At 50.9% G+C, this 27,660-nt stretch overlaps 1 protein-coding gene across 1 annotated transcript in view; it reads left to right on the top strand.

Moving 5' to 3' along the window:
• The first annotated feature begins 16,941 nt into the window (after nucleotides 1-16,941).
• TMEM132B (transmembrane protein 132B) overlaps nucleotides 16,942-27,660 on the top strand; it is a 258,635-nt gene continuing 247,916 nt past the window's right edge. Inside the window, exon 1 of the mRNA XM_056326388.1 lies at nucleotides 16,942-17,534. Within this exon, the coding sequence (XP_056182363.1) occupies nucleotides 17,450-17,534 (85 nt within the window). The 5' untranslated portion in view covers nucleotides 16,942-17,449. The remainder of the gene's footprint in view (nucleotides 17,535-27,660) is intronic.

Here is a 27,660-nt window from a genome sequence, read left to right as displayed (position 1 = left end):
GTGTTGGCAACAAAAGCTCCTGTGAGTGCCACGGCTCTGCAGTGCTCCATAGGCTCCTTGCAGAATGTGTGTGAGCTGATGGAGTGCTGGCCTACCTCGGGTGGTTTTATCCAGAAAGACTTGATGCCTCTGGGCTGTTGGCATGTAACTAGTTGTACCTTGAATGTGTAGCCCCTGGGGGTTTTTTTGTTGCCTCTTCATAATTCTGTGTTCAGTGTTTTGCCTGGGAAGTTACACATTCAGGTTTTAGTGGCCTGCGTGGCATGGAAATAGAGCTAGTTCTGGAAACTGCTTTAAGCTCTGATAGAAATGCTCAGCAGCAAGGAAATTCAGAGCAGAGGTACTTCAGGCTAGGTGCTTATCTCAGTCTTCTGCAAATTTGAGAGCAACTGTGGAAATAATGTGGTGGCATCAGCCCATTTGCCCTTGACTCTGAGAGACGTAGTTTTATCACTCCCCTTTTAGAAATGTGCTTTTGTCAGCTCCTGTTGGAGCAGGTACTTTCCCCTCCTACTACCTCATGATTTCAATTAATTTCCCTGGTTAGTGGTGGTTCTTGAAGAAATAAAATGACCTCGTACACAACAGCCCAAGCAGGGCATAGCTGATAAAATTGTTTATTGTTATGTGCAAGAAAATTGGTTCTGTGAATTACTTATTCAGTGATTTTAAAAACACAGGTAATTGCCTGATGGAATGCAACTTCCCTGGGGCCATTATTATTGTCTTTCAGTTTAATGCATACATATTTAAGAGGATATCACTTGTAAGGCAGAGCAGTCAGTCACACAGGTAAATGACTGTTCAAATAATATTTAAAGTGCATTAGTAAGGAGTACCAGTGTACCAGATTGTTCTTGAGACAAAACTGTAGGGCTTTGGTTTTGGAAAAATCTGTGTCTATGGGGAATGCTCTGCCAGGAAGATGGTGTCCAAGTGAATCTTTGTGGAAGGTGTTTGGGAATGATTTTCCCCATGTCATGTCCCTGGATGAAAGCACTGCTGTGGTCCTCTGTCACAGCACCCTCCAAACTATCAAGATGCAACAAGGTCTTTTACCACCTCATACCAGCATACTTTTCATACAGTCCTTCTGCTGCCTTCTCCTTGTCTCGCTTCACCTCATCCAGGGTGTGTGTTCTCTCTCTTCTTGCTTCTTTCGCGGCTGCTTCTCTTCATTGGCTCTCAACCACTTAACCAGCCACAGCTGCACCTTATCTACATTGGCCAACCCGCTGCCCCTGAAGCCAACCCACAGCTGTATATTATCAATGCTAATTAACCCAGCTTCATTTCACTACAGTCCTCATGTTGGTAAGGGCAGCTCCAGCTGGCCCACACCAGGGCTTTGGTGGGGCTAGATATCAAGACTGCTTTATTAAATATCTTCTAGATAGCGTGTGAATCTTGGGTACTCAGCAGGCTGCAGAGGGAGGAGAAGGTTGGTGGATAGCAAACGCTTCTGCCATGTGCAGACCTTTGCTGGGAAGGCTGCAGCTGGGGCAGTGCAGGAGTGGTGTGAGTCAGGCCCTTCAGCTCTGTGGTTTGGCTCCCTGGTGCTCAGAGGTACCAGAGCTTGGGTGAGGTGGGAAGAACACATTTGTCAACAAACGTATTTGAAACTGCCTATGTGCTTGTGCTTGGGTCAGAGCATGGAACAGACACTAATTTGGAAAAAGTGTTGGTTTGAATAGTGCTTCATTGCTTCTGCACTTCCCTTTCTTCTAGTGGGTCATTTGATTGACCACTTAACCTCTGCCCACCTTTAAGACTGATGGGATGTTTCAGCATGTACGAAGGCTTTGGTCTTCATACAGGTGATCTTTGGAGCTCTGCCTTGAGCAATTTCTTCACTTAGATCTTTTAGCTCATTATTGGTTTCCTCAGGGGTCTGTCTGGTGGCTGGATTTTATCCTACAGAGCTGAGATGATAAATCCAGAAATGCTTGGTTCATCTTTCTTGCTTCATGGGGAGGATATTTTTAGCTCTTAAATGATCAGGTCTTAGACAGCAACAAGATGCAACTTTATTTTCTTCTGCATCTTTTGTAGAAAGAGAAAGCTACATGTCATACTCTGTATTCTTCCAGAAATAAAACTCAGCTACGAATTGTTGTGAAGCATGGCCACAGTCCAGTACAGCAGCCTTCGAGCTGATGAGAGCACACATATTTTCCTGGCTGGGAATTAGGGGCCTTTTTAGATTCAAATAATGAGATAATCAACGTCAGTTTGAGCATCTTGCTCTACATGATCTGTGTGCAAAGTGGGAGTGACTCTGTTATGCAAAGGAGAGGGAAGCAGTCTCTGAAATGCTGTTAGTGAGTCAGAGTGTCTCGGAACAATTTCAGTTGCAGAACAATAAGACACCCCAAAGTATTAATGTAGCAGGCTGCAGCTGTCTGCACAATTCCTCATCATTGCTGCTGATGGCCGGAGAAATTCTTCCAAACCACCCATTGGAGATGAACTTAAGTGATAAAACAGTGTTGGTGGGGGTAGGAAAATCCTTGGCGTGCCATTGTTTAACTGGGTTGTGTAGCACATTAGTGAAAGCTTAATTGGACCTTGTACTTCTTAATTAGGAGACCTTAACGAATTCTCCTCTTACTACTTTTGACAAGTGGTTTTGCAAAGTTCAAGAGGCTTATCAGCATTCAGCCTGAGATTCCAGCTGAAAGGATAATTAATGTCCCTTGGAAAAAATATAATCTCTAGGATCATTAATGAGTTTACATATTACATATACATGTGGAGGTTCACATCACTAATGAGGAGTCTGCTCAGAACCCTTTTTCATTTTTGTTCCCTTTCCTGTAGTGATTTAAAGGAAGTTAAGAATTGGTTGTTGAAGGGCAACAGTCCCACTGATGGGGATATTCCTGTATGTTTTCTGGTTTAGTTTTACAAAGACTTTCTAACATTTCTAGCCTGTTGATTTATAGCGAGTATTTTGCCAAGGAGTAGGGGAGTATTTCTTACCGAATAGTTTGTGTGCCATTAGAAACATGGCTTGGTTATATTCCATTGTTCTCCAAAGCCGTGGATGTGGTGTTCTGGAAAATGGCTCCAACACCACCCTTTGGAGGGGGGGGTCTGTTTTGGAAGGGCGAGCTGTAAGCTGAGCAGTTGGAACCGGCCAAGAGGAGGGCTGAAACCAGTAGCAATGTGAAGGTTTGAGAGGGGGTGGATGGTTGGGGATGCGTGTCTGCCAGGGGAAGGTGAGGCTGGAGGAGGTCACAGCGCTGCTCCTCACCCTCAGTCCTTGGGTGCTGTGGTGGTTGGGAGACTGTAGCTGGATGCCCATTCCTAGGAGATACCTGTTCAGTTTGGTTTTGGTACTTTGGAAAATATGTTTTGAAAGCGATGTGCAAAACCCAGTCTCACTTAACTGTTACATTTCTCTTTGATGGGGACAAGAGCGCTAGGGTCATGTTTCAAACAGCCTGATTTTAATTAAGCCCCAGCTTAGCACAATAGGCTTTTTCCCTTTCTAAAAACAAGTGTATCAGGTTTTTCTTTCTAGAGCAGCCCAAGAGTCCCAGTCAGTTTGTAATGCTGTTACCTCTCATGATCTCCACCTGAATCTGAGCATCTCTTGTTGCTCAGGATGAGGTGGTTTTTAGGAGCTCACCAACATGTGGAGCTGTGTTTCCTTCCTTTTGCAGGGGAATTTAAACTGGTGGGGCTTCCCTGGGGCACCTGGATGAGGCAGGCACAGGCTGGGGTAGTTCAGCAAGCGGGGGGTTACACCCCAAGAACACAACTGTAATTACCTTCTCTGGCAGCATGTTTATTCCCATTTAAACCAGATGTATTTCTCTTCAGCTTATATTAGCTACGAAGAGGTTAAAGCTAAATTGAAATAAATTATGTGAAGAAAACTATGAGAATTTGTGCTAGTTTAACTAACTTGGTTTAAAAGGTGAGCTGAGTTTAAACAGGTGTGACTTTAAGCTTGATGGGGCCTAAGGAGGTGGCCTTGAATGTGCAAATGTTATACTCAAACCGAGAATTTTAATTTGCCTGGTTCTCATGTATAATAAAATATGCTAGATACATGACACTTCATGAATTAATGCAAGAGTATAAAGCATGAAGAGAGATTCTTGTACAGGATTTGTTCTTATAACGCAAATGCCAAGCAAGGCTTTAAATGGACCTGGCTATCTGGAATCATGGAGCCTATTTCATGCTTCACTTCAGGGTTTGTTCCCATTGCTTGAACTTTTTATTATTAGAGAGTATATGCATCTACCTGGGGAGGGAAATTAAGAAGGAAATGCCCAGAGCAGCACAAGCCCATACTGGCAGTCCTGGGTTAATGGCTGGACTTGCTGATCTCGAAGATCTCTTCCAACCTAAATGATTCTATGATTCTGTATAAGCCCCTGCATGTGTGTGTGAGCTTTTAGCACATCAGGGGCCCTTGTGGTTGTTACCAGGTGATGAAATAGTCTGGAGGAAGCAGTGGGAGAGATCAGCCTGTCAGCCTGTTGTCCTCTGCCCTCAGCACATGTGTTGGTGGCAGGCATTACTGAGCTCTGCTGGTGTGAATTAGATTACTGGCACTATTGGGGTGGGGGAGAAAAAGGCCTGATTGCTTTTGTCCAGGTGCTTTGCCTAACAGGGAAAGCACACAGAGGGATTGCTATTGAATTTCACACAATGGACAAAAAACTAGTTATTGCCAGGGTTGCTGTAATGAGAATAATCTACATCTGTAACCAGTGGGGTTACATCTCCTGCTGAGTGGCAGCCTCTGGCTGTTCAGATTCAGAGGCAAAGCATCGCTGTCCTGCTGGGGTGAGGGAGGATGCTCTGGGTGTCACTTGGCTCATGAGGACTCTGCTGGTCACTCTCTGTGCTGTGGCTGTACACAGGGGCTGATGATACATGTGTCCTTCCTCCACCTGATGTGGTTAGGTGACACTGTCTTGGGGCACCAGCTGTCCCTTGCCATGTGTCTGTGCAGTGCTGGGGCTCCTGGGCTCCCAGGTGCCAGTGTAAGGCAGAGATGGCACGTTCCCAGGTGCTGCAGCAGCAGTGAACTCTGCATCTCTGCAGAGGCGGGTGCAGGGTGGGTGCGTGGCCAGGGCACTTTGCATCCTCCATGCCAGAACTCTCTCCTGCCCGTGTTGAAGTGGGACCAGACCCTGCTCCGAGCAGCATGAACTGAAGGGAGGGCAGCCGTGGCCCCAGTGTGTTTGTGCCAGCAGTTCCAGAATGATAAATGAAGACACCTGCAGCCACCCCCCCCCCGAACAAGGCTGATGGTAAGGTGATGAAACATGGAGAGTGCCAAAGACAGCTACAAATACCAGGATATTATCACTCCCCTGGTGAAACCTGTAATTAGATTGAAAAGGTGACAGCTGGTTCTGATGGCATAAAAATATTGAGACATGGCTGCAAAACCAGAGATTTTTCTCCTAATGCAGCTGGAATTAAAATGGGGGAACAGAGATTTTGATAGCCTATTAAAAAAAAAAAAGGGGGGGGGGGATTTTTTTTTCCCTGAATCAGGTTATCTTAATCTTTGGGAAAGTAAAGCAACTATGTAAATGGGAAGCAGAAAGTTATAGTCACTGGGGCTCCAGGCTGGGATTGTTTTGGTGAGTGAGATACTGCTCATAGCCAGTGAGATCAGTGCCATGCTGTTTAATATCTCCAGTGATGATTCTCCTCATCTCCCATCCTTTGGTCTGTCCAGATCGTGTGTCTTTGTCCCTGCCCTGTGCGTACGGCACTTGGCACCATGGGCTCCTGCCAAAAGCCAGCGCTTGCTTCCAGAGTGCAAGAAGTCCTGGAAACCTCTAGATATCTAAGAGAAAAGGTTGAACATGCCTTCTCCCTAGTTTAAGAGTATCTGCCTTTATTCCCCAATGCAAAACCTCAGTTCCCACTGGGTTCTATATGAAATAATTACTTTCATGTACAAACTGGAGGAAAAGAAGTTTTTAAGCTGTGCGGAGTCTGATGTGACAATTCTATTAGTTTTCAGTGGGCTCCTGCTTGACCCTGTAAATTGAAACTCTAAAAGGTCACTCTCTGTGTCTTTGCATGGTATTTAATTTTCTGTGCTTCAGCAGCAGGGGGTGAAAGGAAGCTGGAATGGGTTTATTCAAATCTATATAGGAATTGAATGTGACAAAAATAACTCTTATTTTTTTAAAAATGGCTCTAATAACAGGGAGAGCATTGCTCTTTCTGTTCTTCCTCATTTCTGCCTCCCTGGCTCACACTGGAAAGGCAGGCATGTGTGCTGACATGACGGATCAGCTTGTTGGGGGCTGGCGAACTCCTCTGTCTGCACCACATGCTTGTTTCTCACCTTTAGCATTATAAACCCGCCCTTAATAGAGACTTGGATTCATATTGTAAAGGTGGAGTTGAGAAGAGCTGTAACATACTAACTCTGAGCTGCCTCACTAACAGGCTAATTCCTGAATTTAGGATCACTTTAATGCCATGTATGTATGTTAAAGGCATTAATGTCATTAATAATTAAGAAAGCACTAGGCTGACTTAATTTGGGAATAGGTAATGTGTGAAGAACTTCAGCTCCTGGGAAGAAGCATTTTGGTGGGAGAGAGTGGTACCTCCTGTGTCATCCCCCCCACCCCGCCAAACCTCCCAAACATTCATTATGCCTTAAATATTCTCACACTGAGTTTTTTCCAATGGTCTAATTATAAAATTCATTATAATTGTTCATTAGTTTTATTTTGTTCAATTAGCTTAACAAGTTGCCAAATGAAATACAAGACTGGCAATTAGCTTGATCTAATTGTAATGAGCCATTCAAATTGGGTCACCAAATATGTTCGTTTATAGCACTTTTTTCTTTTTCCAATTGGCGAACAATAACATAAATATTCAGAGCATCTCCTGATCTAAGTACTGGAAGTTTCCCACTCATTTATTACAGTAGAAGCCAAAAAATCAATTGCTTTGCTCTGGGTCATTCAGAAACAGGTGGTCCAGGCGCCTGGGCTGCTCTGGCTGCACAGGACGCCCTCGGCAGCCCAGCGGGGCCACCAGCCCATGTCCCAGTCCTTGTCCTGCAGAATCAAACATGCCACTGGAGCTGCCAGAAGGGAGGTTGGCTCTGGCCTGATGTCTGTGTGTCTCCTCTGGATTCCAGAGGAATCTGGTTTTAAGACACCTTGCAAAAATACTGGAGCAGCACATCCCCTGCCACGCAGGGGCGGGTGATGGATGCTGTGGGAAGCAGGAGGAGCAGCCCTTGCTGTGCCGGGCTGTTCTTTAAATTTTCATGTGTATTGACTGCAGAGGGAAGTGCCTAGCCAGCTGTGCTCTTCGGGTCTTAGAATGACCCACAGGGGCTTTGCCACAGCCCCTCCGAGCTGCTAGCTCAGTAACGTTGGACCCATAGAGGTGGCCAACATGGTGTTAGCCCAGAGGCTCCTGGGGAAAACTCCTTGGAAAAATGGATTTCAAATCTCTGTTTCTAGGGGGTTGGCAGTGGCAACCCACATTATACAGTCCTAGAGCTGTCTGCAGTAGAAGGGACCTTGAAAGCTCATTTAGATCCAACCTGGCTGGTGCTCCAAGGGATAGCTGCAACAGGCCTTGCCCTGATGAAAGCTAAAACATGAAACTTCCTGCTAAGTAGCTGCTTAGCAGAAGCTCTTGGCTTGTATGGCCCAGTGGATTTGCTGCAGCCTCTCCCAGAAGCTAATATGGGCAGGAGAAATTATTTGGTATGAATAATTCCTCCTGCATATGATGTGCATCACATCTAAGCTGCAGGGACAAGCAGCACAGCCGTGGCTCCTCAGCAAACGTGAGTGGTGGCATTAACAGGACTCAGCCTTGGACTCTGATTTCTCTGGGATCTTGTCCTGCATCTGGTCGATGAAAACAAGATAAAATATTAAACCATCCCAGAGACTACAACTACCTGTAAGTAATTCATAAAACACCTCTGAGAGGGCAAGTACAATGGGCTGATGAAGCTGCGTGCCAGCCCAGATCTGTACTTCCCCCTAAATGTCATCTACCAAACCCATCCCTGAAAAACGAATGAGTTGGGTCATCTATTAATGCAATCTCTCAAAATTCCAGTCATGGACCTTGGTCCATGTAGGAAGTGAGAGAGGAGTGACTCTGTTGGAAGGACAGACCCCCGCCTCAGGCAATGCACCCACAGTTGCTTTTTGCCCTGCACCCCCGCCTCTGATGCCGCGCTGTCTCTGTCTCTCGGCACTGTCTCTAATTAGTTGTGTTTGCCAGCTGGGATTCGGATGGTGTCAGCACTCGGCTTGCTGAGCCGGTTGAGATTAAAGATGCCGACGGCACAGAAAGGGAGGAAATTCACACCTCTGCCTTTCATGCCACAGGCAGCTACATCAGCTCTTCAAATATCCAAAGGCATTGTTGGGCTTAATGAATGCACCCGGAGTTAATGGCTGTATCTGGGCCTGCTGCAGGAATGGGTTTTTGCTTCAAGCGCATCCCGGTGGCATCTCTCGCCCGATCCATGCCCCGACCTGACCCTTTGCTGCGGCAGGAGAGCCCGAGGGGCTTGGCTGGCTGGAGAGATGCAGGAGCACCTCCGCTGTGCAATGGGAGGTGGCCTGCCTGCACGTACAGGTGATAACCAGGCATGAAGGAGCAAGTCCTGGGGCTGGGATGTGCCTGCGTTTGTGCCTTTGGGCCTCCCCCAGGTACCAGCTGGGCTTTGAGCCACCAAACACCGGCAGGACCCACCCGGGAGAGGGCTGCGCTCGCGTTAAGAGCATTTCTGCCCCCAATTCACTTTGCTCACTTTGCACTAGTTTTATTCCTGCTGGGCTTAAATCAGGCAGGGACAGATGTAAACAGGCTTGTAAAAAGCCGCTAAAATTGCAAAAGGGCTGCTGTGACACATGGCTTTGCGTTTGATTCAAGTAGTTACAGTCATCCATTAATTTTTGTAGTGCTTCTGGGGGCAAAAGTCTCTCCTTTTCATTACAGAGACCTGAGTTTCTGAAGATCTCCGTGTTAGATCCAGCCTGCTTGGTGCTCATGCAGTGCAAAAATCCCTTTGTTTATACAGATGATGGCCTGGGGTGGGGATGGTCCTGGTGGCAGGGCCACCTGCCCTGTGTTTTATTTCAGGCTCTGAACTGCTTCTGCTCAGAAATCCCAGTGCTGTGCTGAGAGGCAAAGGGTGGGCGGACTGGTTTAAAAAAAAAAAATCCAGGCAAAAATTTCTCAGTATAAATGTTGAAGCAAAGCAGCATCACAGATGACAGGTCTTCAAAGCCAAAGCACGAGCAGCACTCGGGGAGGGAGGGAGCCAGGCGGATCCCCCTCTCTTGATTAGTGAGGCTTTCCAGGTGCCGGCTTGCTCCCTTTCTGTCTCCAGGCTGCCTTTGAAACAGCCCCTTTGACGGCTTCAGGCATTTCTTAGTTTAGCTGAGAATGAGCGAGCATAAGAGATCTGTAAGAATGACAGGCCCTGTGTGCATCTTTTTAATGCATTTCTGGAGCATAAAGACTATTTTAATGAGCCGGCGGGCATGTAGCTTTGCGCGACTCCTGTTTTTAGCAACTCTTCGGTGATGGAGCTACCTGAGAACTTTCCCAGCTGTGACCTCCATGGAAAATGTTCGATTTTTTGGGTTGGGTTTGTTGTCTGTGGTATACCAAGTCTAGGCTGCTGGAGGAGTGCAGATGCCAGAGCATCGGCTGGTCCCAATTGCTGGGGCTGTTGGGGGCTGAGCTCTCCTCACCCTCCTGCAGAGCAGCTCCTCCATCCATGGCTGTGTCCCTCCTGTCCCCACACCCTCAGTGTTTGCCCTGTGCCCTACAGCAGGGTGCTGTGTCTCCCTCTTTTAAGCATCACTGCTTTGCTTTGCTTTGCTTTGCAGGGAAAATTCAAAGGCAGTGTGGGTGCCTGGAGGGAGCCTGAATGGCACCAGCCTGAGCATCTCTGCTCAGGTCCACGCTGCTTTCATGGGTGTGGATTGACCCAAAAATATTAATGAAGATCCCCTTTCTGAAATGTTTCCAGGGAGCACAGCTCTGAGCAGGAGAGCTGAGGCATCCCTGCGCTCTGGAGTTCAGCAGCTGGTGGGAGGAGTTTTTCGGAAAGGGCAGAATTGGGGCTTGTCTTTGCCACCCAGCCATGGCCCCAGGCGGTGAATGAAAGGCCGGTTCGACACAGCTCCAGGGCTGGGTGTTCTGATCGGTTCAAAGGCATCAGAAAATGATGCAACCAAAATACGGTACAAGATTGTTTCTCTTTATTTTGACAAAGCTAAGCGATACAATCAGGTTCCTTGTAATTATGCAAATAACAGCATCTACATGGCCTATGACTGATTTCCTTGTACACAATTATTTCCTTAAAGAATGTTTTTTATGACTGCCGATCAGGAAAAATAAAGAATAATCAAAGGATGCTTTATGATACGAATTTCCAAGAGCCTTGGGCTCTTGTTGTTTTCCTAAATATATTTAAGTTGGCTTGCAAGAAAGTAGATGGTGTGCTTAGAAAAGTGCGTGCCGCCTGAAGAAGCGCCTCACAAACCACTGCCCGCGCATCCCGTGAAGGAGCCATAGCCAGCACCCGCACGCAGCCAGGCTCTGAAAGCTCTGAAGGTCTGTCCCCAGTCACCTGCCTGTGTCCCAGGGGCTGAGGTGCAGAGGTGGGTCAAAGTCCTGCTTTTCCTGAGGTCACTGGTGAGACTTCTGCTGCTGGCAGTGGGAAGCGGATCAGGACTTGACCCTTCCCCTGACCTCCTCATCCCAAACCCGAGGCTGCTCTTCTGGGGAGCTGTGCTGGTGCCTTGCTAATGGGCAGAGATGGGGGCACAGCAGCTGCTGTCATTGAGATTAACTCCTTCCACTTCGTTTTCCCTCCTTCCCACGCTGGCATGTCACATCAGCTCACTGAGCCTCTTGTTTCTGTGCTCGCAGCATCCAGAGCTGAACTGGGTCTTTTCATCACGCAAGTGCTGGACGAGAGAGGGGGGCGGGGGCTGCCTGCTGCGTGCCAGGCTGTCCCGGCCCAGTGATAGCAGCAGAGCAAAACCCTGCAGCGGCAGCAGGTTCCTGAACACCCAACATCTCTGGGCATCGGGGTACAGCACTGAGGGGTGGTTTTCAGCATTTTGGGAAGGATGGGGTGTGAGTCGGGCTTGTGCAGCCTGTCCCAACAGCAGCACCGAGACTTGGCAAGAGCCCCAGGCTGCTGGCAGACCAGCACCGGCTCTCCTCCTGTTTATTTTTTAAGGGGTTTGTTCTATTTTCCCCCAGGGCTGAGCAGCTCCCAGGCTGGTGTGAGCTTGACTTGGTGGAGCGGGGTTCATCTGCCATCCTTTGAGCCTCTCTGGCTGGAGCCTGAGGGAGCATGAACACGTGTCCCCTGACCCTCTCATGCTCCCCACTACCTGAGGCATGTGATGTCCATGGTCCCACTCCCTCTTGCACCCTCCTGGCACAGACTCAGCCATGCTGGAAACCCCTTGCTCTCCCTCCCCAGCCCTCTGAGCTCGTGGAGCTGCAGGAGAAAAGCCCCTTCCTTGCTATAAATAAATAAACCATTTATGTGAGTCTGATCCTGCTGTCACCCTCTCTTATGGTTCCTTGACCAGAGGAGGAGAGGAAGCATCATGATGGGGCTGAGGGCTGGATGCCTGAGCCCTGTCTCCTTGGCAGGTGACAGGTGCTGGTGGCACAGGGCCAGGGTCGCAGGGGGTCTGGGCTGCTCGCCTGCAGCTGCAGACACGGGGCACATGCGTAGGGGTTTTGCCCAGCATCCTCCACCCCACTTACCCCCTGCATACAAGTGTTTTAAATTACACAGAGAGAAATCAGTTGGTCCCCAGCTCAGACCTGTCTTACACCAATTTAATTAAATGCAGGTAAAGGAGGGAGCAGAAATTATGGCAATTCATCACCTTTTAGTCTCCGCAGGTGCTCGGCTGTAGCAGGGCACAGTAATTCCCACTGCTCCATGCTTTTCCACCTGGGAGTGATTAACTCGCTCCTTTCTGGCGAGCAAAGCCCCCTCCACCTCTGGGAAGAGGCTTTAAGGATAATGAGAGTGAGAAGATGATTAAAAGCAAAAAAACCCACCCCAACCCCCGCCCTGATTCAGCTCCTGCTTTGCTCACAGGTTTCCTGTGTGATGCTGAGTGAATCAACCCAGTGATTCACGCCGGCCCTGTGCTGCTAGGTGAACTGTGGCTCCTTCTCCCCAACTCAGCCCTTTGATTTCTCCCTCCGTGGATGATGCTGGGGACCAGAGAAGGGCAGATCCCTAGAGGACCCCAGTTTGCGTGTCAGGGCTGCCACATCACAAGCTGCTATGCAGGTGGTAAAGCTCCTACAGCAGGGGAAGGAGAGCTCACGGGGCTTGGGTTTCTTCATAGCCCAAACCAGCAGTGCTGATGGTAACCATCAGTAAAATGGGAATGTGATGATTTCTCTGCTCATCTGCTCTAGGTAGAGTATAACAACCTGCAGAGCAGGCACAGGGCATAACGTCCCAAGGCCAGGCTGCTGGCAGGGACTTCTGTATCAGCAGCCACTAGGGATGCACCAGCCTCAGTCCTGCAGAATATGGATTCATTACCCCAGTGTTTTCCAATATTACAAAATGGATGAAATCATGTTTTTGCAAAATCTGGGTTTTCTCTGACCTGGAGTTAACACTTTTTCTTGCAACTTGCAAGCAAGCAGTCGGCAGACATGGTCTGATGGGACAGCATGCCTTAACAATGCTCTAAATGAACCAGGCTTTCTAAGGGGGCCAGATGGCACCACTGTCAGAGCTTCTGGCTACCCGCTTTCTGCATGCAGCACTCGGGCAGTTTCTTGCGAGGAAACTGGCTGATTTGCAGCTTCCAGTTGGTGCCGATTAATAGCTGAGGTTGAGCAGGCTGGCGGCTCGTGCAGCAGCATTTCATCTTTCCACCTGCCTGCTCCCAGGATGCCCACACTGAGTAACGTGGTGCTGAGCTCTTGCAGGGTGCCGGAGCCCAAGCGTGCCGCACTCCTTGCTGCAATGTCCACAGGGCCATGGGGATGTCCGCGGGGACTGAGTTTTGCTTCTCTTCATTGCTGAGGTTTCTCTCCCAGAGTTAAATCTCAAGCTCCACACAAGCTATAGGACAAGGTGCCCTTGTTTGTTCACAAGCTCTGATCACTTTAAAGGAGGAAATGCTAAAAGAAGAGCAACTTTCATCCTGGTCCTGTCAATACCTCTTCCCACCCCTTGAGCAGCGGCTGGTGGCTTTCAGTAGCGGCAAATCTACCAGCCAAGACAGCAGCCTCTTCCCAGACTTGCCGTATCCACCAGGGCTGTCCCCGGCTGCAGGCACGGAGCTGGGCTCATTGGCTTCCAGGGGGCCGTACTGCAGGTCGTGGTGCGGCGCTCCTGGTGCGGCAGACGGAACCTGGTGTAGTGCCTTTTCCCAGAGCTGCTCACAGGTTTGCTTGTTTAAAGGCACCTGGTGCCTTGACAAATGCAGCCCCTCTGATTGCACAGCACACTGCAGGTCATGGCTTGACCAGCTGGGAAGAAAGTTTTTGCTCTTCTATAATCTCCTCCTTTGTACTTAAAGCTAAATAAATAACTGAGTTCACTTTCTAAAGGCAGCACAACATACAAAATGAAAATATTTCCATTCAAAAGCACAAAAAATGTTGAGTTGTTACCATTTTGTTCCCCCAGCTGAAACTGTTTGCAGCCAGGGTTTGACCTAAATTCACAAGCTGTTTTAGTGATCCCCGAAACAGCAGTTTTAGGACAAGTCGAGGTTGGATTTTTTGGAATCACCTAACTGTTTTTAGGTCTGGCAGACTTTTATTGTAAATGCTGATCTAACGAGCTTGGCCACAAGGGTACAAAGTGATAAAATCTACAGGGAGCTTCCAAATACCATAACCCACCTCCAAGGGTAATTTAACATAGTTCTTTCCCATTGTCATTAAACACTGGCAGAGGAAAAGATGGGTTAAGAAAATATTCAACTCCTGCTCCCCTTATCAGATGTCACTCCTATGCTGATGGCAATTTTGCAGATGCTTCGGCCCCTGCTCTCCAGTCTGAGCATGGACAGCAGCAGGAGCAAACGCCCGATGCCTGCCAGCTGGGCTCTCCAGCCTGGAGCCAGTACCACCAAGGGTTTCACCCCAGCAGGGTGGCAGAGACGGGGCAGGATGGGTAGGGCCCAGCCTTCCTGGAGTGGAGTATCTTTTTCACCTTGCTTTGAGTATACAGTGGCCACGCATGGTCAAATTTAGCCCAAGCAATGGCATTTCTGCAGCCCTGCATGCTGTGCAGAGCACCGGGGGTGCTTGGGCTCCTTTTTCCCTTCAGGAAATGTCTAAACACAGCTCAGGATGTGCCCTCCATCCTTACCTCCCAGCTGGGTTTTTGCCTCCTAATACGCTGAGACATCTTTAAAATTCTCGTCCTTGTGTGTGCCTAGGGATGCTCCCGAAACCTTCCACCTGCTGACATCTGAGTGATGTAAAAAACCAACAGCTTTCCATAATGCTGCAAAGTCTTTTGTGACACGGGTTGCCTCTCTGTGCAAAATCATGCTGGCACAAAGAAAGTATAGCAAGGTCCTACTGGAATAACTGAAAAGAAAATCTCCTTTGGGAAAAAAATGAATTTGAGGATCACATATGGGAGGCCCAGACTACAGCACCAATGGGTGGCTCGGCTGTCTTGGCGGCATCTCCTCACTTACCTTTTGCTGCTCTGGCACCAGAAGAAGATAGGAAAAGACAAGGCATGCTGTAAGCCAGCTAAGGAGCTTGGAAACGGCTCAGTGGCTGATACAGAAACCAGAAGATCCGATGAATTGTGCCGACTCAGTCAATGAGCATTTATTGTCCTGGTGCTTTGACGAGGAAGCTGCGCTTCATCAGCTCTGTTTATTTTGTTGATTCATCCACAATTCTTCCTTACGCTTCTTGTACTCCCCAAAAATCCCCTTCTGCTCTCTCCCAACACAAATGAGCCAACCTGCAAGATGAAGGAGGGGGCAATGCCAGAGCAACCTCCATACCATCTGCAGACATCACCTAATCCTTGGTTCCACTTCACTTTTACCTGACTGATATGAGCCCTCATTAAAAGACCATAAAAGCATTAAAGCGTTTTGTAGAGCAGGGAGGCCTTACTCCTTTATTTGGCTGTGAGAAGCACACAATGAATCAGTACAGCTTTACTCTTCACCTTAAGCAGAAGTTAGGGAAGGTGTTACCCAGTCTAGTGCTACACGCAGCTACCGGGATCGGGGCTGGGCAGCTCTCAGCCAGTGCCCCTGGACCCCTGTGAGCAGGATCAGTTCCTTGTCAGCACTTTTTCAGTCAGCAAAATTTCTCACTTTGGATTTTCTTTCACATGTTGGTTATTAAATCACACTTAAAACCATGTAGCAATGCTGGAATAAAGTTGAACCCCTTTCCAATGCTGCCGTGAGGGTGAGGGACCCTCGGCTGTGTGCAGGACTCACTGGCAAGACGAGGGGAACCAGAGAAGGCACCAGTCCAGCGTACTCCAGCTGGGGGCTGCCTCTGGTTTGGAGCTGCAAAAGAGGGGTGTCTCACAGGGATGCGTGCCCTGGGCCCCTGTAACCCCCACCCTGACCCCAGGGGATGCAACCCAGCCACAGGGCAAAGCCCACAGGGGGTGGATTTGGGATGCTCATCGCAACCTCCTGCGCGCACCCTCGGGGTGCCCTTTGCCCAACCCTTTGCCCACCCAGTCACCCACCCCTTTCCCAGGGCCACCAGCCCCGCAGCAACCCACCAGCGGTGGGCGCAGCGTGTGCACCCACAGCAAGGCAAGTACTCCCCCTGCACTCCCCGGGAACGAAACAGGGGTGACCATAAAGTAACTAATTAACTTATTTTGGACCACCAAGGTGCCACTTGCAGCTAAACATTCCAGTTGCATTTGATTACATCAAGTACCAAGCACAGACAGCAAGGTGATCTTCATTACTGCAGCTTTTTTATTTATTAGTTTTACATTCTTTGATGAAACCAAAGCTTTGGGGTCTCTTGATACTTTCCCCCCTCCCCTGTGCAGCCCCAGCTCCTCCAGCCCGAGTTTGATTCCTGCCTGCGTGACTCCCATGCTGCCGACTAGCTCCTGACACGGGATATGAGCGTTTATTCACGTTTCTGTTTGTGTGGAGTGGTAAAATATTAGACTTAAATTTTTTATGACATTCATAGGAGTGGTTATGGAGGCAAACAAGATTACAGCAAGTACTACATAAAAGCTTGTTTATGCAGGGAGGGGAAAAAAAAAAGAAAAAGCAAACTCAGAGACATGTTTGCAAAGCTGTGAAGCACCCAAGGGGATGTTTTTTTAGTTTTTCCTCTCCTTTTCTTTTCCTACCTCGCGGTTTTTATGGCGATCACGATAACAACACCCAGTTCTGAAAGGGCTCAGTTTATTTCAGTGAAACGCCGGCTCCAGGAGCGGGTTATTTTGGGATCCAAGGGTCTAGCGAAGACGGGCAGGACTTGGCTTTGCCAGCGAAGCGCCTCTGAAGGCAAAATCCACCGGGGCTGCGGGCAAGCAACTCCCTGCGCCGCTGCCGGGCCGCGGCCGTGCAACGCGCAGCCCTTCGCACCCCTGCCCCCCGCCGCGCACCTCCCGGCTGCCCCCGCACCCCATCGCGCAGCGCTGCGCCGCCCCGCACGCCCCTGGGGTGGCCCCCCTCGGCACTTTGCCTCCCGCCCTGCGCACCTCTGGGTGCGCGACGCGACCTCCTGTGCGCAGCCCCGCGCAGTGACAACAGCGGCCACGAGGGGGGAGCCGCGCTCTTCCCGGCGCTGCGCGGCCGCCCGGGGACCCCCCCGCCCCGCAGCCCGCTCGGGGGGGGGGGGGGGGGGGGGCGGTGCGGCCCCGGGGCGCCTCAGCCCCCCGCCTGGGAAACTTCTGCGGGCCGCCGCGCGGGGAAGGGCACCGGGGGGCTCCTCCGCCCCGCCCCCCCCAGCCCTGTGTCCGGGCGGTGCGGCCCCCCCCGGCCCCGGGCGCAGAGGGGCACCCGCGGCGCGGCCCCACCTCCCCCTCCCTCCCCTCCCCGCCACCCCAGGTGAGCCCGGCCCCGCCGCCCCCGCCCGGCCCAGCCCCGGCCCCTCCGGCCGCGCCGCCGCAGCCCCGGCACAGCGCCCGCCTGCCCCGGGGGAGCCGCTGCTGCTGCCGCGGCGGGCGGGGGCGGCGCCCGTGTCCCCCCAGCGGCGATGCGGTGGGGGCGGCCGTGAGCGCGGGGCCGGGGGGAGCGGGGACCCCCCCCCACACCCCCGCGGGGTGCCGGGCCCCGCCGGCCGGGCGGGCGGACGGAGCGGCGCAGCGGCGGGGAGCGGGCAGGCGCGGGGGGAGTGGTTACCGGCTCCGCCGCGACACCCCCAGCCCCCCCGCCCCGGTAAGCCGCCCCTCGCCAAATAAATCAGCACCATGACTACTCCCGGGCATGGAACAAAGAGGATGCGCTCCCGGGGCCCCGCGCTGCTCCTGGCGCCGCTGCTGCTGCTGTGCCGAGGTAACCCCCGCGGCCGCCGCGACCCCCACCCCGCGGCCGCCTCGAGTTTTTTGTGGTTTTTTTTCCTTTTTTCCAACTCCTTTTATTTATTAATTATTTTACCCCCCCCTCCGGTTTTATTTTATTTATTAATTATTTTACCCCCCCTCCGGTTTTATTTATAGCTGCTTGCCCTTTCCCAGCCCTCCCGCAAGCCGCGGAGGGCGGCGGGGTCCCCCCCCTCCCCGCGCCCCCAGCCCCGCGCCCGCGGGTGGGACGCGCGCAGGCCCCCGATCCCCGCCGCTTGGGTGCACAAAGTTGTCCCCATCCATCCCCTCCGTGCAGCACCCCCGCTGCGGCCACCAGTCGCCTCCTCGTGTCTGTGTGTCGTCGTCCCCTATCGCCCCCTCAAAACGCGTGTGGCCAGGGCTGCCCCCGCGGCTTCGGCCGGTGCCGGCGGGTCGGTGCCGGGTTGGGGGGAAAAAGGAAAAGTTTGGGCTTCCCGGAGCGCGGGGGGGCGGGGTGGTGGTGGTGTCTCGGGGCTTGGGGCTGCACGGGGGCTCCCGACCCCCGCTCCCCCGCCCGCTGCCCCTGTCTCTCCTCGGACGGGATGCACAGGAGTTAAATCCCTTCAGTACAACATTAACTGGGGCCGCCTTTCCTGCGCTTAATTGTAAGGCGGAGGGGTCCGTGGCTGGGGGGGGGAGCAGGATCAGGCCCTCCGGTCCGCTGAGGTGGCATTTCCTAACAGCAGCCAGCCGGGAGGCACAGCCTGTGGCTTGGCGGAGCGTGGCGTGGAGCATCTCTCGCCTTTTCCTTTTATTTTTTCCTTTTCCTTTTTCCTTTTCTTTTTATTTTTTCTTTTATTTTTATTTTTTTTCCTTTTATTTATCTATCCCCGCCCCGTCCAGGTGAACTCAGAACCTCCTGGGCCCCGGGTGCGGGTTTTGCCGGGGAAAGGCTCAGCCCCGGGCTGGGAAAGTCTGTCACAGGACTTCACTTCTCTCCTGGCACGTTTTCCTCCGCTTGCTCCCTGGCAGATGTTGTTCTTAATAAATAGGGGTTGTTAAAAGCAAATTAATTAAGGTGCATTGGTGCTGAAGTTGCTCAGCGATTCGTTCGCCTTTACTGCTGCTCAGGACGATGCTCACGTTTGGCTGTAGCGCAGAGCTTGGGCTGCTGGGGAAACTTCACCGGGGCTGTAGGAATATGCCTAAATGTGAGGATTTCAGGTGAAAAAAGGAGTCATCCGTGGGAGGTGTAACAGCAGCAGCTGTCGTTCCTGGGGAGGGCACAGGGAAGGCATTGTGGTAGGGAAGTGTTTCAGGAAAGGTGCCCACAGGGACAGTAGGAACAATTTGCTAGGAAGGAGGCATCAGCCTTGGGATCACACACGCGTGATGGGCAGAAGGGGGTCCTCACTCTGCTCACCCTAAAAAGTGCTGCTTGCCCCTGCCCTCTGGCTCCCGCCTTCGCCTGGGGGGGTGTGCAGCCACCGGAGCACCTGGAAATCCGCTTGAGCAGGACATGGGGGCTGGGGTGCAGGGCACAGAAAGCAGGGTGTGGGTTATGGGGCTCTGAGCGTGGGAAGTGGGGCATGAGCTGCCTGTGGGTCCGCAGTGCCCCGGCAGAGTGATGGCTTTCTGTACCAGCGCCCTGTACCCCGTGGAGCTCCCCTTTTCTTTGAGGAATGCATTAAGAGCAGCAAAGGAGCAGGTTTCCTGGTGTTTTTTTTTTATTGCTTTGACATATTAATGATAATCTTTTCTCTGATATTCCCCCCTCCCAACTCCTCCTGTGTGGGTAGCTACCATGGTGAGATTGGGATGTGGGTGTAATTCTTCCAGCGCTCTGAGTGCTTAAACATATGGAAACCTACTTTGAAACAGTTTGTGGCTGCAAACCTACCGCCGTACCCATCCCTCTCCCCTGCGCTCAGAATGCCTCCCCACATGACGCGTGTGATAGAAACTCACAGTGCGCTTCCAGCTCGAGCTGTGAATAAAGAATCCGTCCCCAGCTCGTGCCTCCTTCTCCTCCCCAGGCAGGAGCATCCCTTTGCTTCCATGGCAGAGTGCTGCCCCTGCCCTGTCCCACCCCTGGGGTGGATGGCAGCGATGTCTGCGCACGGAGAGGTGGTTTGGGATCTGGGGAAAGCTCTCCCGAGTGGCGGTGGTGCCCGGAACGCCTCCCTTCGGGGCTGTGCTGACCTTCCTGTGGCTGGCTGTGCCACCAGTCGTCTTTCTGTTCTGGATTACCGGGGCTAACGAACCACATCTTGGTGGGGGTTGTTGCAGACGGGAGAGACACCTGCCTGAGTCATGCCGCGGTGCTGCCAGCTCCGCAAATCTCCCCGCGCACGCAGACGGCCATGCTGGGCACTTGCCACGTTTCCCTATGTACTCGCCTGTACCCCTGTTCCCCCCGCCGGGGCGGCTCTGGGCAAGCTGCGTCCCCTGAGTTCCTCCAGCCTCTTCAGAGCGGGTGGCATTTGCTCGCCTGGCAGGCAGGTCCCCTCAACAGCTTTGTGAAGGTCCAATTAAGAGATCACTCTGCTGTCCCTGGGTCCCTGGCGGCCCGGCTGCTGGCATGCGTGTGGCTGCGAGCAGAGGGTGTGCGTGTATGTTTGGCAGCCGAAGGCCGCTCACGCCGAGCTCAAGGATGTCTCTCACTGGCAGCAGGCCCCCGTTTGTTGCTGGCATCTAGGCAGGGGTTTTGGCTGCCTTCCTCGCTGGCGGCGCTGGAGCTGTCTCCCAGGTTCTATGGACAGGTACCCTGTGAATGACCTGGATGAACTCCCTGGCTGTTTTGTTTTCCTGCCTGGTGCCGTCTCACAGCTCGCTGCCTTGACCCGTGCACGGGCAGTGCTGCACGCCCCATGGCTGGTGTGGGGACGGGGGGCTGGCTGCTGGTGGCAGGGGGCCCGACAGCATGGGGATGGGGCGTGCAGAGTGCATGGAACGAGCAGACTGCTTCAGCCCCTGAGATGTACTCGGCTGTCATGATCCCTGTGTGAGGAAGGACCTGTGAATTGCTTTTAGACTCCAGGGAGGTGTGGGTGGAGAGACATTATGCTTATTTTATTACGGGTCCCTGTATCTCTGTACATAATATGGAAGCACTTTTTATGCAGAGGCTCTTCAGGAACAAAAATGAAAAACCTGTATTATCCACTATACAATAGATTTGCAGAGTGTGATCATACAAACTGTTGAAATGTAGGTTATTTTCCCCATGTTAGTGCAGATCTCGACATTTTATGCAATGACCATCCAAACTGATGTGATTTGGGGTATAGTGGGGTGGGGGGAGGAGTCTGAAATTATTATACTGCCTCTTGCTCCAGCGTACATTAGAGCAATATATTTGAGATACTCTGATTTTACTTCCCATCAGTGTAAATCTAGAGCAGCTCTTCTGAAGTCAGTGGAGCTGCTCTGGATTTATGCGTTGCTGCTGCGATAGGCATTGGGCTCTCTGGGAATGCAGGAGGCAACTGTGTGACTTACCCTGCACAGCGTTTTTCACTTCAGCATCTCCTGTCACGGCTGCTGCAGCCTCCTTTGTATATTTGGAACGGGGAAGTCCACATCACTCACTGTCTTCGGGTTTTGATTAGTTTCTTCAATTTGTCAGGCTTGGTCGCAGAGCTCCATTCACTGACACCTGACTCTGGCCGATCAATAGAGTCTCCTGAGGTTTGAATGCCAAAATAGTTACATTAAAAAAAAAAAAAAAAAGGTACAATCAATTTGCTGTATTTTATTATGGGGAATGATAGGCACTCCAAGCCCTACTATCTCTGTGTTTAAAGCAGCTTAGCATGGTGAGGAAGGTGTGAGCCCAGGAGCAGCTGTAGGAGGTCAGAGCAGAGGGCTGCCGAGACTGGGATGTGGTTTGTGTCTCGGGAAGGATTTTTGGATCAAGGATGCATTCTTGAGCCAGAGATGGCATCCACTTATTTAGTTGCTGTGATAGGTTTGCCATCAGGGTTTGGTCACTCTTTGAGCCCAGGCTGATGTCTGGCGTGCACAGCATCTCTGGGCAAGGATTCCTTTGCTTCAGAGAACCTGGAGAGCAGAGTTTGTGCACCATGGAGCATGGCAGTGATTTGGGCTACACAGGGTTTTGCCCATTGGTGCTGATGGGATGGAGATTTCCTACCCTGGTGACCCTTACGCGGAGTCCGAGCCCTCCTGCCCTTCCTTGTAGCTCCTCAGAAACATGCTGTGAAGCCAGGCTGCTGTCCCGGGAGGGTCCCTTTGCGGGATGGTGGGGGAAGCAAAGGGCATTGCTGCTCATAGCCTTGGGTGACTACAGCTCGTGGTGCTGCAACTCCTGGCCTCAGTGGCTGAGGACATGAATCCACAAAACAAAGGCATGAGTTTTGCCGTGATGGAGAGGTGGCTTCACCGAGCAATGGGTCCCGCTCACACAGGTGGCTGCAAACCAGTCCTGTCTCGGAGGTGTGACTGGGGAGCAGCGGGGAGGTGGCAATCTCCTATGTCCTGTGGAAAGCAAATGAAACTGAAATTTTCTGGCCTTAGTAAGCATCCCACTGAATGAGCAGCCATCCCACTGAAATAAATACTGTCAGCTCAACAAATTAAATCAACTGAACTCGATTCCCCCTTCTCCCCCCGCCTAAATACAACTAATGTTTGTTAATGACAAGTGGTGACTTGATTTGTTGGCATAGCGTTAGCACTTACCGCTGTCAGTGGCTCAGCTGATGTGCTGGCACATGGCGGTGACAGAGATGCTTTCCCGACTATGGCTGTCACATCTCGCATTAAGTGCCACGGAGGCTGGGGAGTGTGAGGTACCATGTGGTGCTCTAGATGTTGTGGAAGATGGTTCGATTTCATGCTGCTGGAAGTTTCCCAGCTGGCATTTCAGAGGAGCCGTTCCCACATGAGGATGGGCCGGCAGAAACCACAAGCAAAGAGGTCCTCTGAGATCACTTACAGGGGTGGACAGGGATTGCTCGGATCCAGCTTTCCCTGGGTATTTCCATCCCCCTCTGTGACGCAGGGTGCTGCAATGGGAAGCAGTGCAAGTGCTGCTTGGAGTGTCTGCGGTGGGTAAATTCAGTGTGGAAGAAGTTCACTGTTTGCACAGTGCCTTGCACAGTGGACTTGAGTCTCAGGTGCAATGTAAATATCAATGTTTCTTCCACGCTATCAAAAAAATCTCTTGTAGCTCATTTTCAGCTTTTCTTTGTTTACATAAACATGTTTGTTTCTGACAGCATTCAGAAAGCTTCATGAATTTATGATGCGCTCCAGATTCGAGTGCACTTTCTTTTTTCCTCCTCCCCCCCTCCCCGAAATGCTCTTTCTTCCCAAATTTTGGTGATGAAATGGCAAGAGGTGTGCATATTTCAGCAGGCTATTGAGAGGCAATGTAAACACCATCTTTCATGGAAAATCAGTTTGTTCAAGTTCAAAAGCAGCCCAACCTCCCTACTCGATCAATTTGCCTGTCATAGGAGATGATTTTAAAAGTGGCGATTACGTCCTATCTTGTCTCTTGAAACTTCAGGCAAGGAGAGAAAAAATGAGGTGTAGCATTTGATTTTAACTCTGTATTTTCTGATTTTTTTTGGTGATGGTGGTAATCAGGGGTGAAGCAAAGGGGTGCCTTGGGGGAGTAAGGGATAGGCAGGAGCAGAGGGGTTTCTATTAGGCTGATGTCTGCCGAGTAGACTTGTTCGAAACTGTGTGTAAACCTGCTCTGCTCACCTCACTGTGCCTGCACCAGCCGGCCCTCGGGAGCTGCTCTGCCCCATCACTTCATCCGTGGTGGAGGAGGAGACCTGCAATGGCAGAAAGGTGTGCTTCCATTGTCAAAGGTGCTAAGTCTTGGGGAGAGGGTGCTCAGGGCACTGCTGTTGCATGGCCATGTCCTTCTGCCCCCGGGTGTTGTGCTGCCCAAGGGTTAAGGACTGTGCAGGGAGCAGAGGTATGGTTATAGGGAGGGGGTGGTGTAAACCCACCCATGTTAGGCAGTTCTAGCTTGACATAAGTGGTAGTGCCACAAAGCTGCCCTGGATGCAAAGAAATGCTGGAAAAACCCCACTGATGCAATTCAAACTGGGGCTAAATGGAGAAGCAGGGACCAAACTCCTTATTCTGGCCAAGCGAAGGGTCTCGGGAAGCTCCAAAGGTGGGTTTCCTACTGGGAGCAGCCCCCGGGGTGGTGTGGGAGATGGTGCATCTGCCCAAGCAGCTGTTCCCACCCCAACCCATTTACCTGCACAGAGGTAACGCGTGCTCTGTGCTCCCAGCGCTGGGAGAGTTTGGTCATGGGGGTGGGGAGCCCTGTGGGGGGTGTCTGGAGAGGAAAAGCGTTTCTGCTAGAGAGGGGGGAAATGTCATCCTCATTACCCAAGAAATAAAATCCTTCAGAAGATTAAATTAGAGGTGCAGATATCTTTGGGGTTTTTTTTGTTTTGCCTGTACGGGAACATTTCAAAAACAGATGGCAAAGCAGAGATTTATTTCCCGTGAAGTGCAGAGGGCTTGTGCACAGGACCTTATCTGCTTGTGGGCCCTGTAATAAACCTGCCAGCAGGTGATTTAAATCCATTTTTTCTGATTGGGAGACTAGTGGAAGAAACAGGGTTTATGTTACTTATGAATTTTATGGGCAATGTTAGATTTTTAAGATGCAGGAATGATCAGGGCATGGCTCTGTAGCACCGGAGACTTACATTCCTTTCATGAAGGATCTTCCCCGAGTCAGAAAAATGAACTGTTTTACATTATTTAGCAGTTGGGCTGCTGAAGCCAGCTGTTTGCATGAGTGACAGACACTACTATTTTATATCTCAGTTTAGGAGCTGTTGTCAATTAGCCACAGCTTTTGCTTAGCAGTGAGACCTTGGCCACGCTGGGAAGGGCTGCTTAATGGATGCTGCAGCTCTTGAAACAAACATTTATGCTGCAGCTTCAAAAAAATGATGGAAATCACACCAAAAAAAGATGGAGTCCGTGCACCTTAAAAGGGAACCCTTGAGCAGATGGAGCAGGTTTCTATGCAACGAGCAGTAATTAGAAACTCAGCAAATAGTCGGTAGCTGCTGACTGTCTTTGGTACCCAGATTTTTGATGGAAAAAGAAGCAAGCCCAAGATGAGTTTTGGAAGGAGCCAGCCTGGATGCGTGCGTGGTCCCTGGTTGGTGTGAGCACCTGGTGTGGCAAGAGACAACAGCCATCAGCTCTCTGTGCCTCTGTGCCTGACACTGCAAGGCTATGGCAGCCTGAAATGTCACTGGTGAGTTTGAAAGGCCCCTAGAGAGCCAGGGGTGGAGGACTGATAAACATAGAAAGTCCGGTGGTCTTTTGTTGAGTGCAAAAAGCACGCAGCACAGACCCATGCAATGAAACAGGCTTTTAAAATATGGCGACAGAGGCATCTGGAGAGGTGGTGAAAGCTTTCTGGAAGCAGCAAAGCTCTTTCAGGGCAAACTTGAAGGCCAATGTGCCTCAGCCGTCCCCAAATCACGGGAATTGAAGCCGGAGAAGTTGCGAATAAGCTGTCTTTCCCATCTCCAACAGTTGTTCGGTACAGTCTGTTCCTAAGCGTGGCTGGTTCTCAGGGATGCAGGCAGCAGGACTTCTGCCACTTCCCTTGGCAGAGCGTTTCACAGCCTATTAGACCTCTCCCGTATTCCGCCTACATTTTTTCTTCTCTGCTTCATTCCATTGTTTATTGGATGACCGGAATCCACAACTTCCCATGCTTATCACCTGTCCAAACCCAGGCAAATCTGCAACCCGGGGATGAATGGTTAAACGGTGCGTGGGAAACGCTCAAAAGAGGGAGCTGATCCTGGCATGTAAATACATCTACAGTTGGAGGTTATTTGGAGAATAAAGGGCAAGAACTTGAAGTGCATGTGATGATGAGCCATAGATTATTCTCTGAAAATACTTAGAAGGCAGTTACAGTCACACTATCTAATTCATCTCCCACTAAGACATTCTCCTCCAAGGTGTTTGGAAATAATGGAGTAGCTTAGTTACTAACATTATTAAATCCTCATCTCTGACAGCTGTGAGAATTAATATACAAAGGTTTTCTCCTTTTTAAAAAAAAACACAGCTCAGTTACTCATTTCCTGTCTTTTGCTTAGGAGTAGCCCACTGAAAGATATTAGCATGAGTACTGGTGCAAATAAAGCTCAACTTCATTAAAGAGAAACAAGCAAGAGAAAAACAGAAGATAGCATGAGTTCTATTGCGGTTGACACATTTTTTTTTTTTTTTTTTCAAATATTAATCATTCATCATTCTTCCATCTGTAAATCTCAACGGGCTTTAGAGAAGAGAGCAGGCACCATCGAAGATGTGGTCCATGCTCTCCCATAATCTCCATGAGGGGCCCCAGGGCAGCAGTCTCATGGCTAGAGACCCACTTGCAGGGAGATCAGAGGTAGTGGGTGAAGCTGGGCTCTGGGGTTATTTTTTGAAGACAGCTGATTTTTTTTAATTGTCTTTTGCGCTGTTGCTCTTTGAGGGGTGAGGCTCACCTTGGATGGGAGGCTGCTTGAGGTGGCGTGGCCAGCCCGTTGGCCCTGGTGCGCTAAGTGCTGCTTAGGCACCATCTCCTCCTCCATGTCTTGGCCCTAGCTTGTTTTGGGGGCTGAGCTGCTTGGCATCTCCAAGCCCCATCCTGGGTGCTGCATAGGCATGTGGGTGGCTGCTTGGGCTCTCTGAGGCTGCCCCAGAGCTGGGTGCCATGAGCTACTAGGGAAGGGCTGAATTCACACTTCTTTCTTTTGCTGAGTGTGATTTGTACCAGCCTGTTAAAACTGTTGGGAGAAGTCTTAAGCAGAAATGAAGAGGTGGAGTTACCATTCTTTATTGCTAAAATCAAAGACTCTGTAGACTCTGTCCTACAGAGCAGAGTCCAGCCCATGGTGCCCACCCCATCACCTCCCTGGTGTGATGGAGCTGGGCAGCCCATGGGGATTTGGGACATCTTTTCAGGGACTGCACTGAGGAGCCATTCTTCAGATGTGCCCTTTTAAAACCCAAATGTCCATGTTGCACACCTTATTGCACCCCTCCATATTTACAACACTATTAGTGTCGTAATGAGATTGCCAATGTCTGCTGTAAGCCCGGGGGATGCAGGGCTTTGACAAGTATCACCTCCTGGGTGCAGCTTCTGCTATGTCTTAGCACAGCATCGTGCCCATCCAGAGTTAAAATAGCTTCCTTCTTTTCTCTAATTGTATTGCAGCCCGACACATTAAATGCATTAGAAGGCTTTATTGCATTTAGCCAATTAACAAAAAGGGAAAGTCAAAGAGAAGCCGTTGCTTTGGTTCTTACACCAAACCAGCAAACTTTTCGATGGTTTCCCAAAGTCCCCTAGGCTCTGTCCCCACACCTTCTCACTTGCTGCATGGCAGTCCCTACTAACCCTCCTGTGCCTGGCGGTGCCACTAAGGCCAGGTCTCCAGTGTGTATCAGCAGCTGAGCTCCCCATGTCCCCTGGCTGAATGCCCCATGTGAGGGCTTTGCCTGTGAGATGCAGGGTCCCTGCGAGGCTGTGAGCGCTGCCCCAGCACTGAGCCCCATCTGACACTACAGCTCACTTTCGTTGTGGCCAAAAACCCCTCAGTGTGCCTGTGGTGTAATGCTCGTAAAAAGCTGCTGATAAATTGCAGCTCTCTGGGCTGCTCCCGGTGCGTGGCCGATGCTCAGCCCCAGCTGAAGGTTCGGTGAGGAGCGGGTGTGCAGCTGGCCTGGCTTAATCCACCCCGTATCGCTGCCGTTTCAGCTGGCTGTGTGGGCTTGTGTCTGAGGCAGTGATCGTGGTGGGATCATGGCCATCGTGAGCAATGGGCTGAGAGAAGGATCTGCCCCAGCTCTAACAGGTATCTGTCAAAACGCTCAGCCTGGTTAGGTGTGTGGGGTCTGGGAACTGCCATATCAGACTCCAGTCTGTGGGACTTCATCATCTGAGTTACTATCTCCAAAACACTGTTATCTCTCCGAATGGCAGTCTCCTATTGAAAACAATCCCTTTCAGCAGGGCGCTTGCATTTATTTACTGCACAGCTTCTCCCATTAGTGTAATCATTACTCCTTGGACTGGGTTTGAATTCAGAGCATCCCACTGTGGTACTTAA

The sequence above is a fragment of the Falco biarmicus genome, chromosome 1, assembly GCF_023638135.1.
Source record: "Falco biarmicus isolate bFalBia1 chromosome 1, bFalBia1.pri, whole genome shotgun sequence".
Classification (NCBI taxonomy): Eukaryota; Metazoa; Chordata; class Aves; order Falconiformes; family Falconidae; genus Falco; species Falco biarmicus.
The sequence above is the reverse complement of the archived record's forward strand: the minus strand, read 5'-3'. Positions and strand labels throughout refer to the sequence as shown.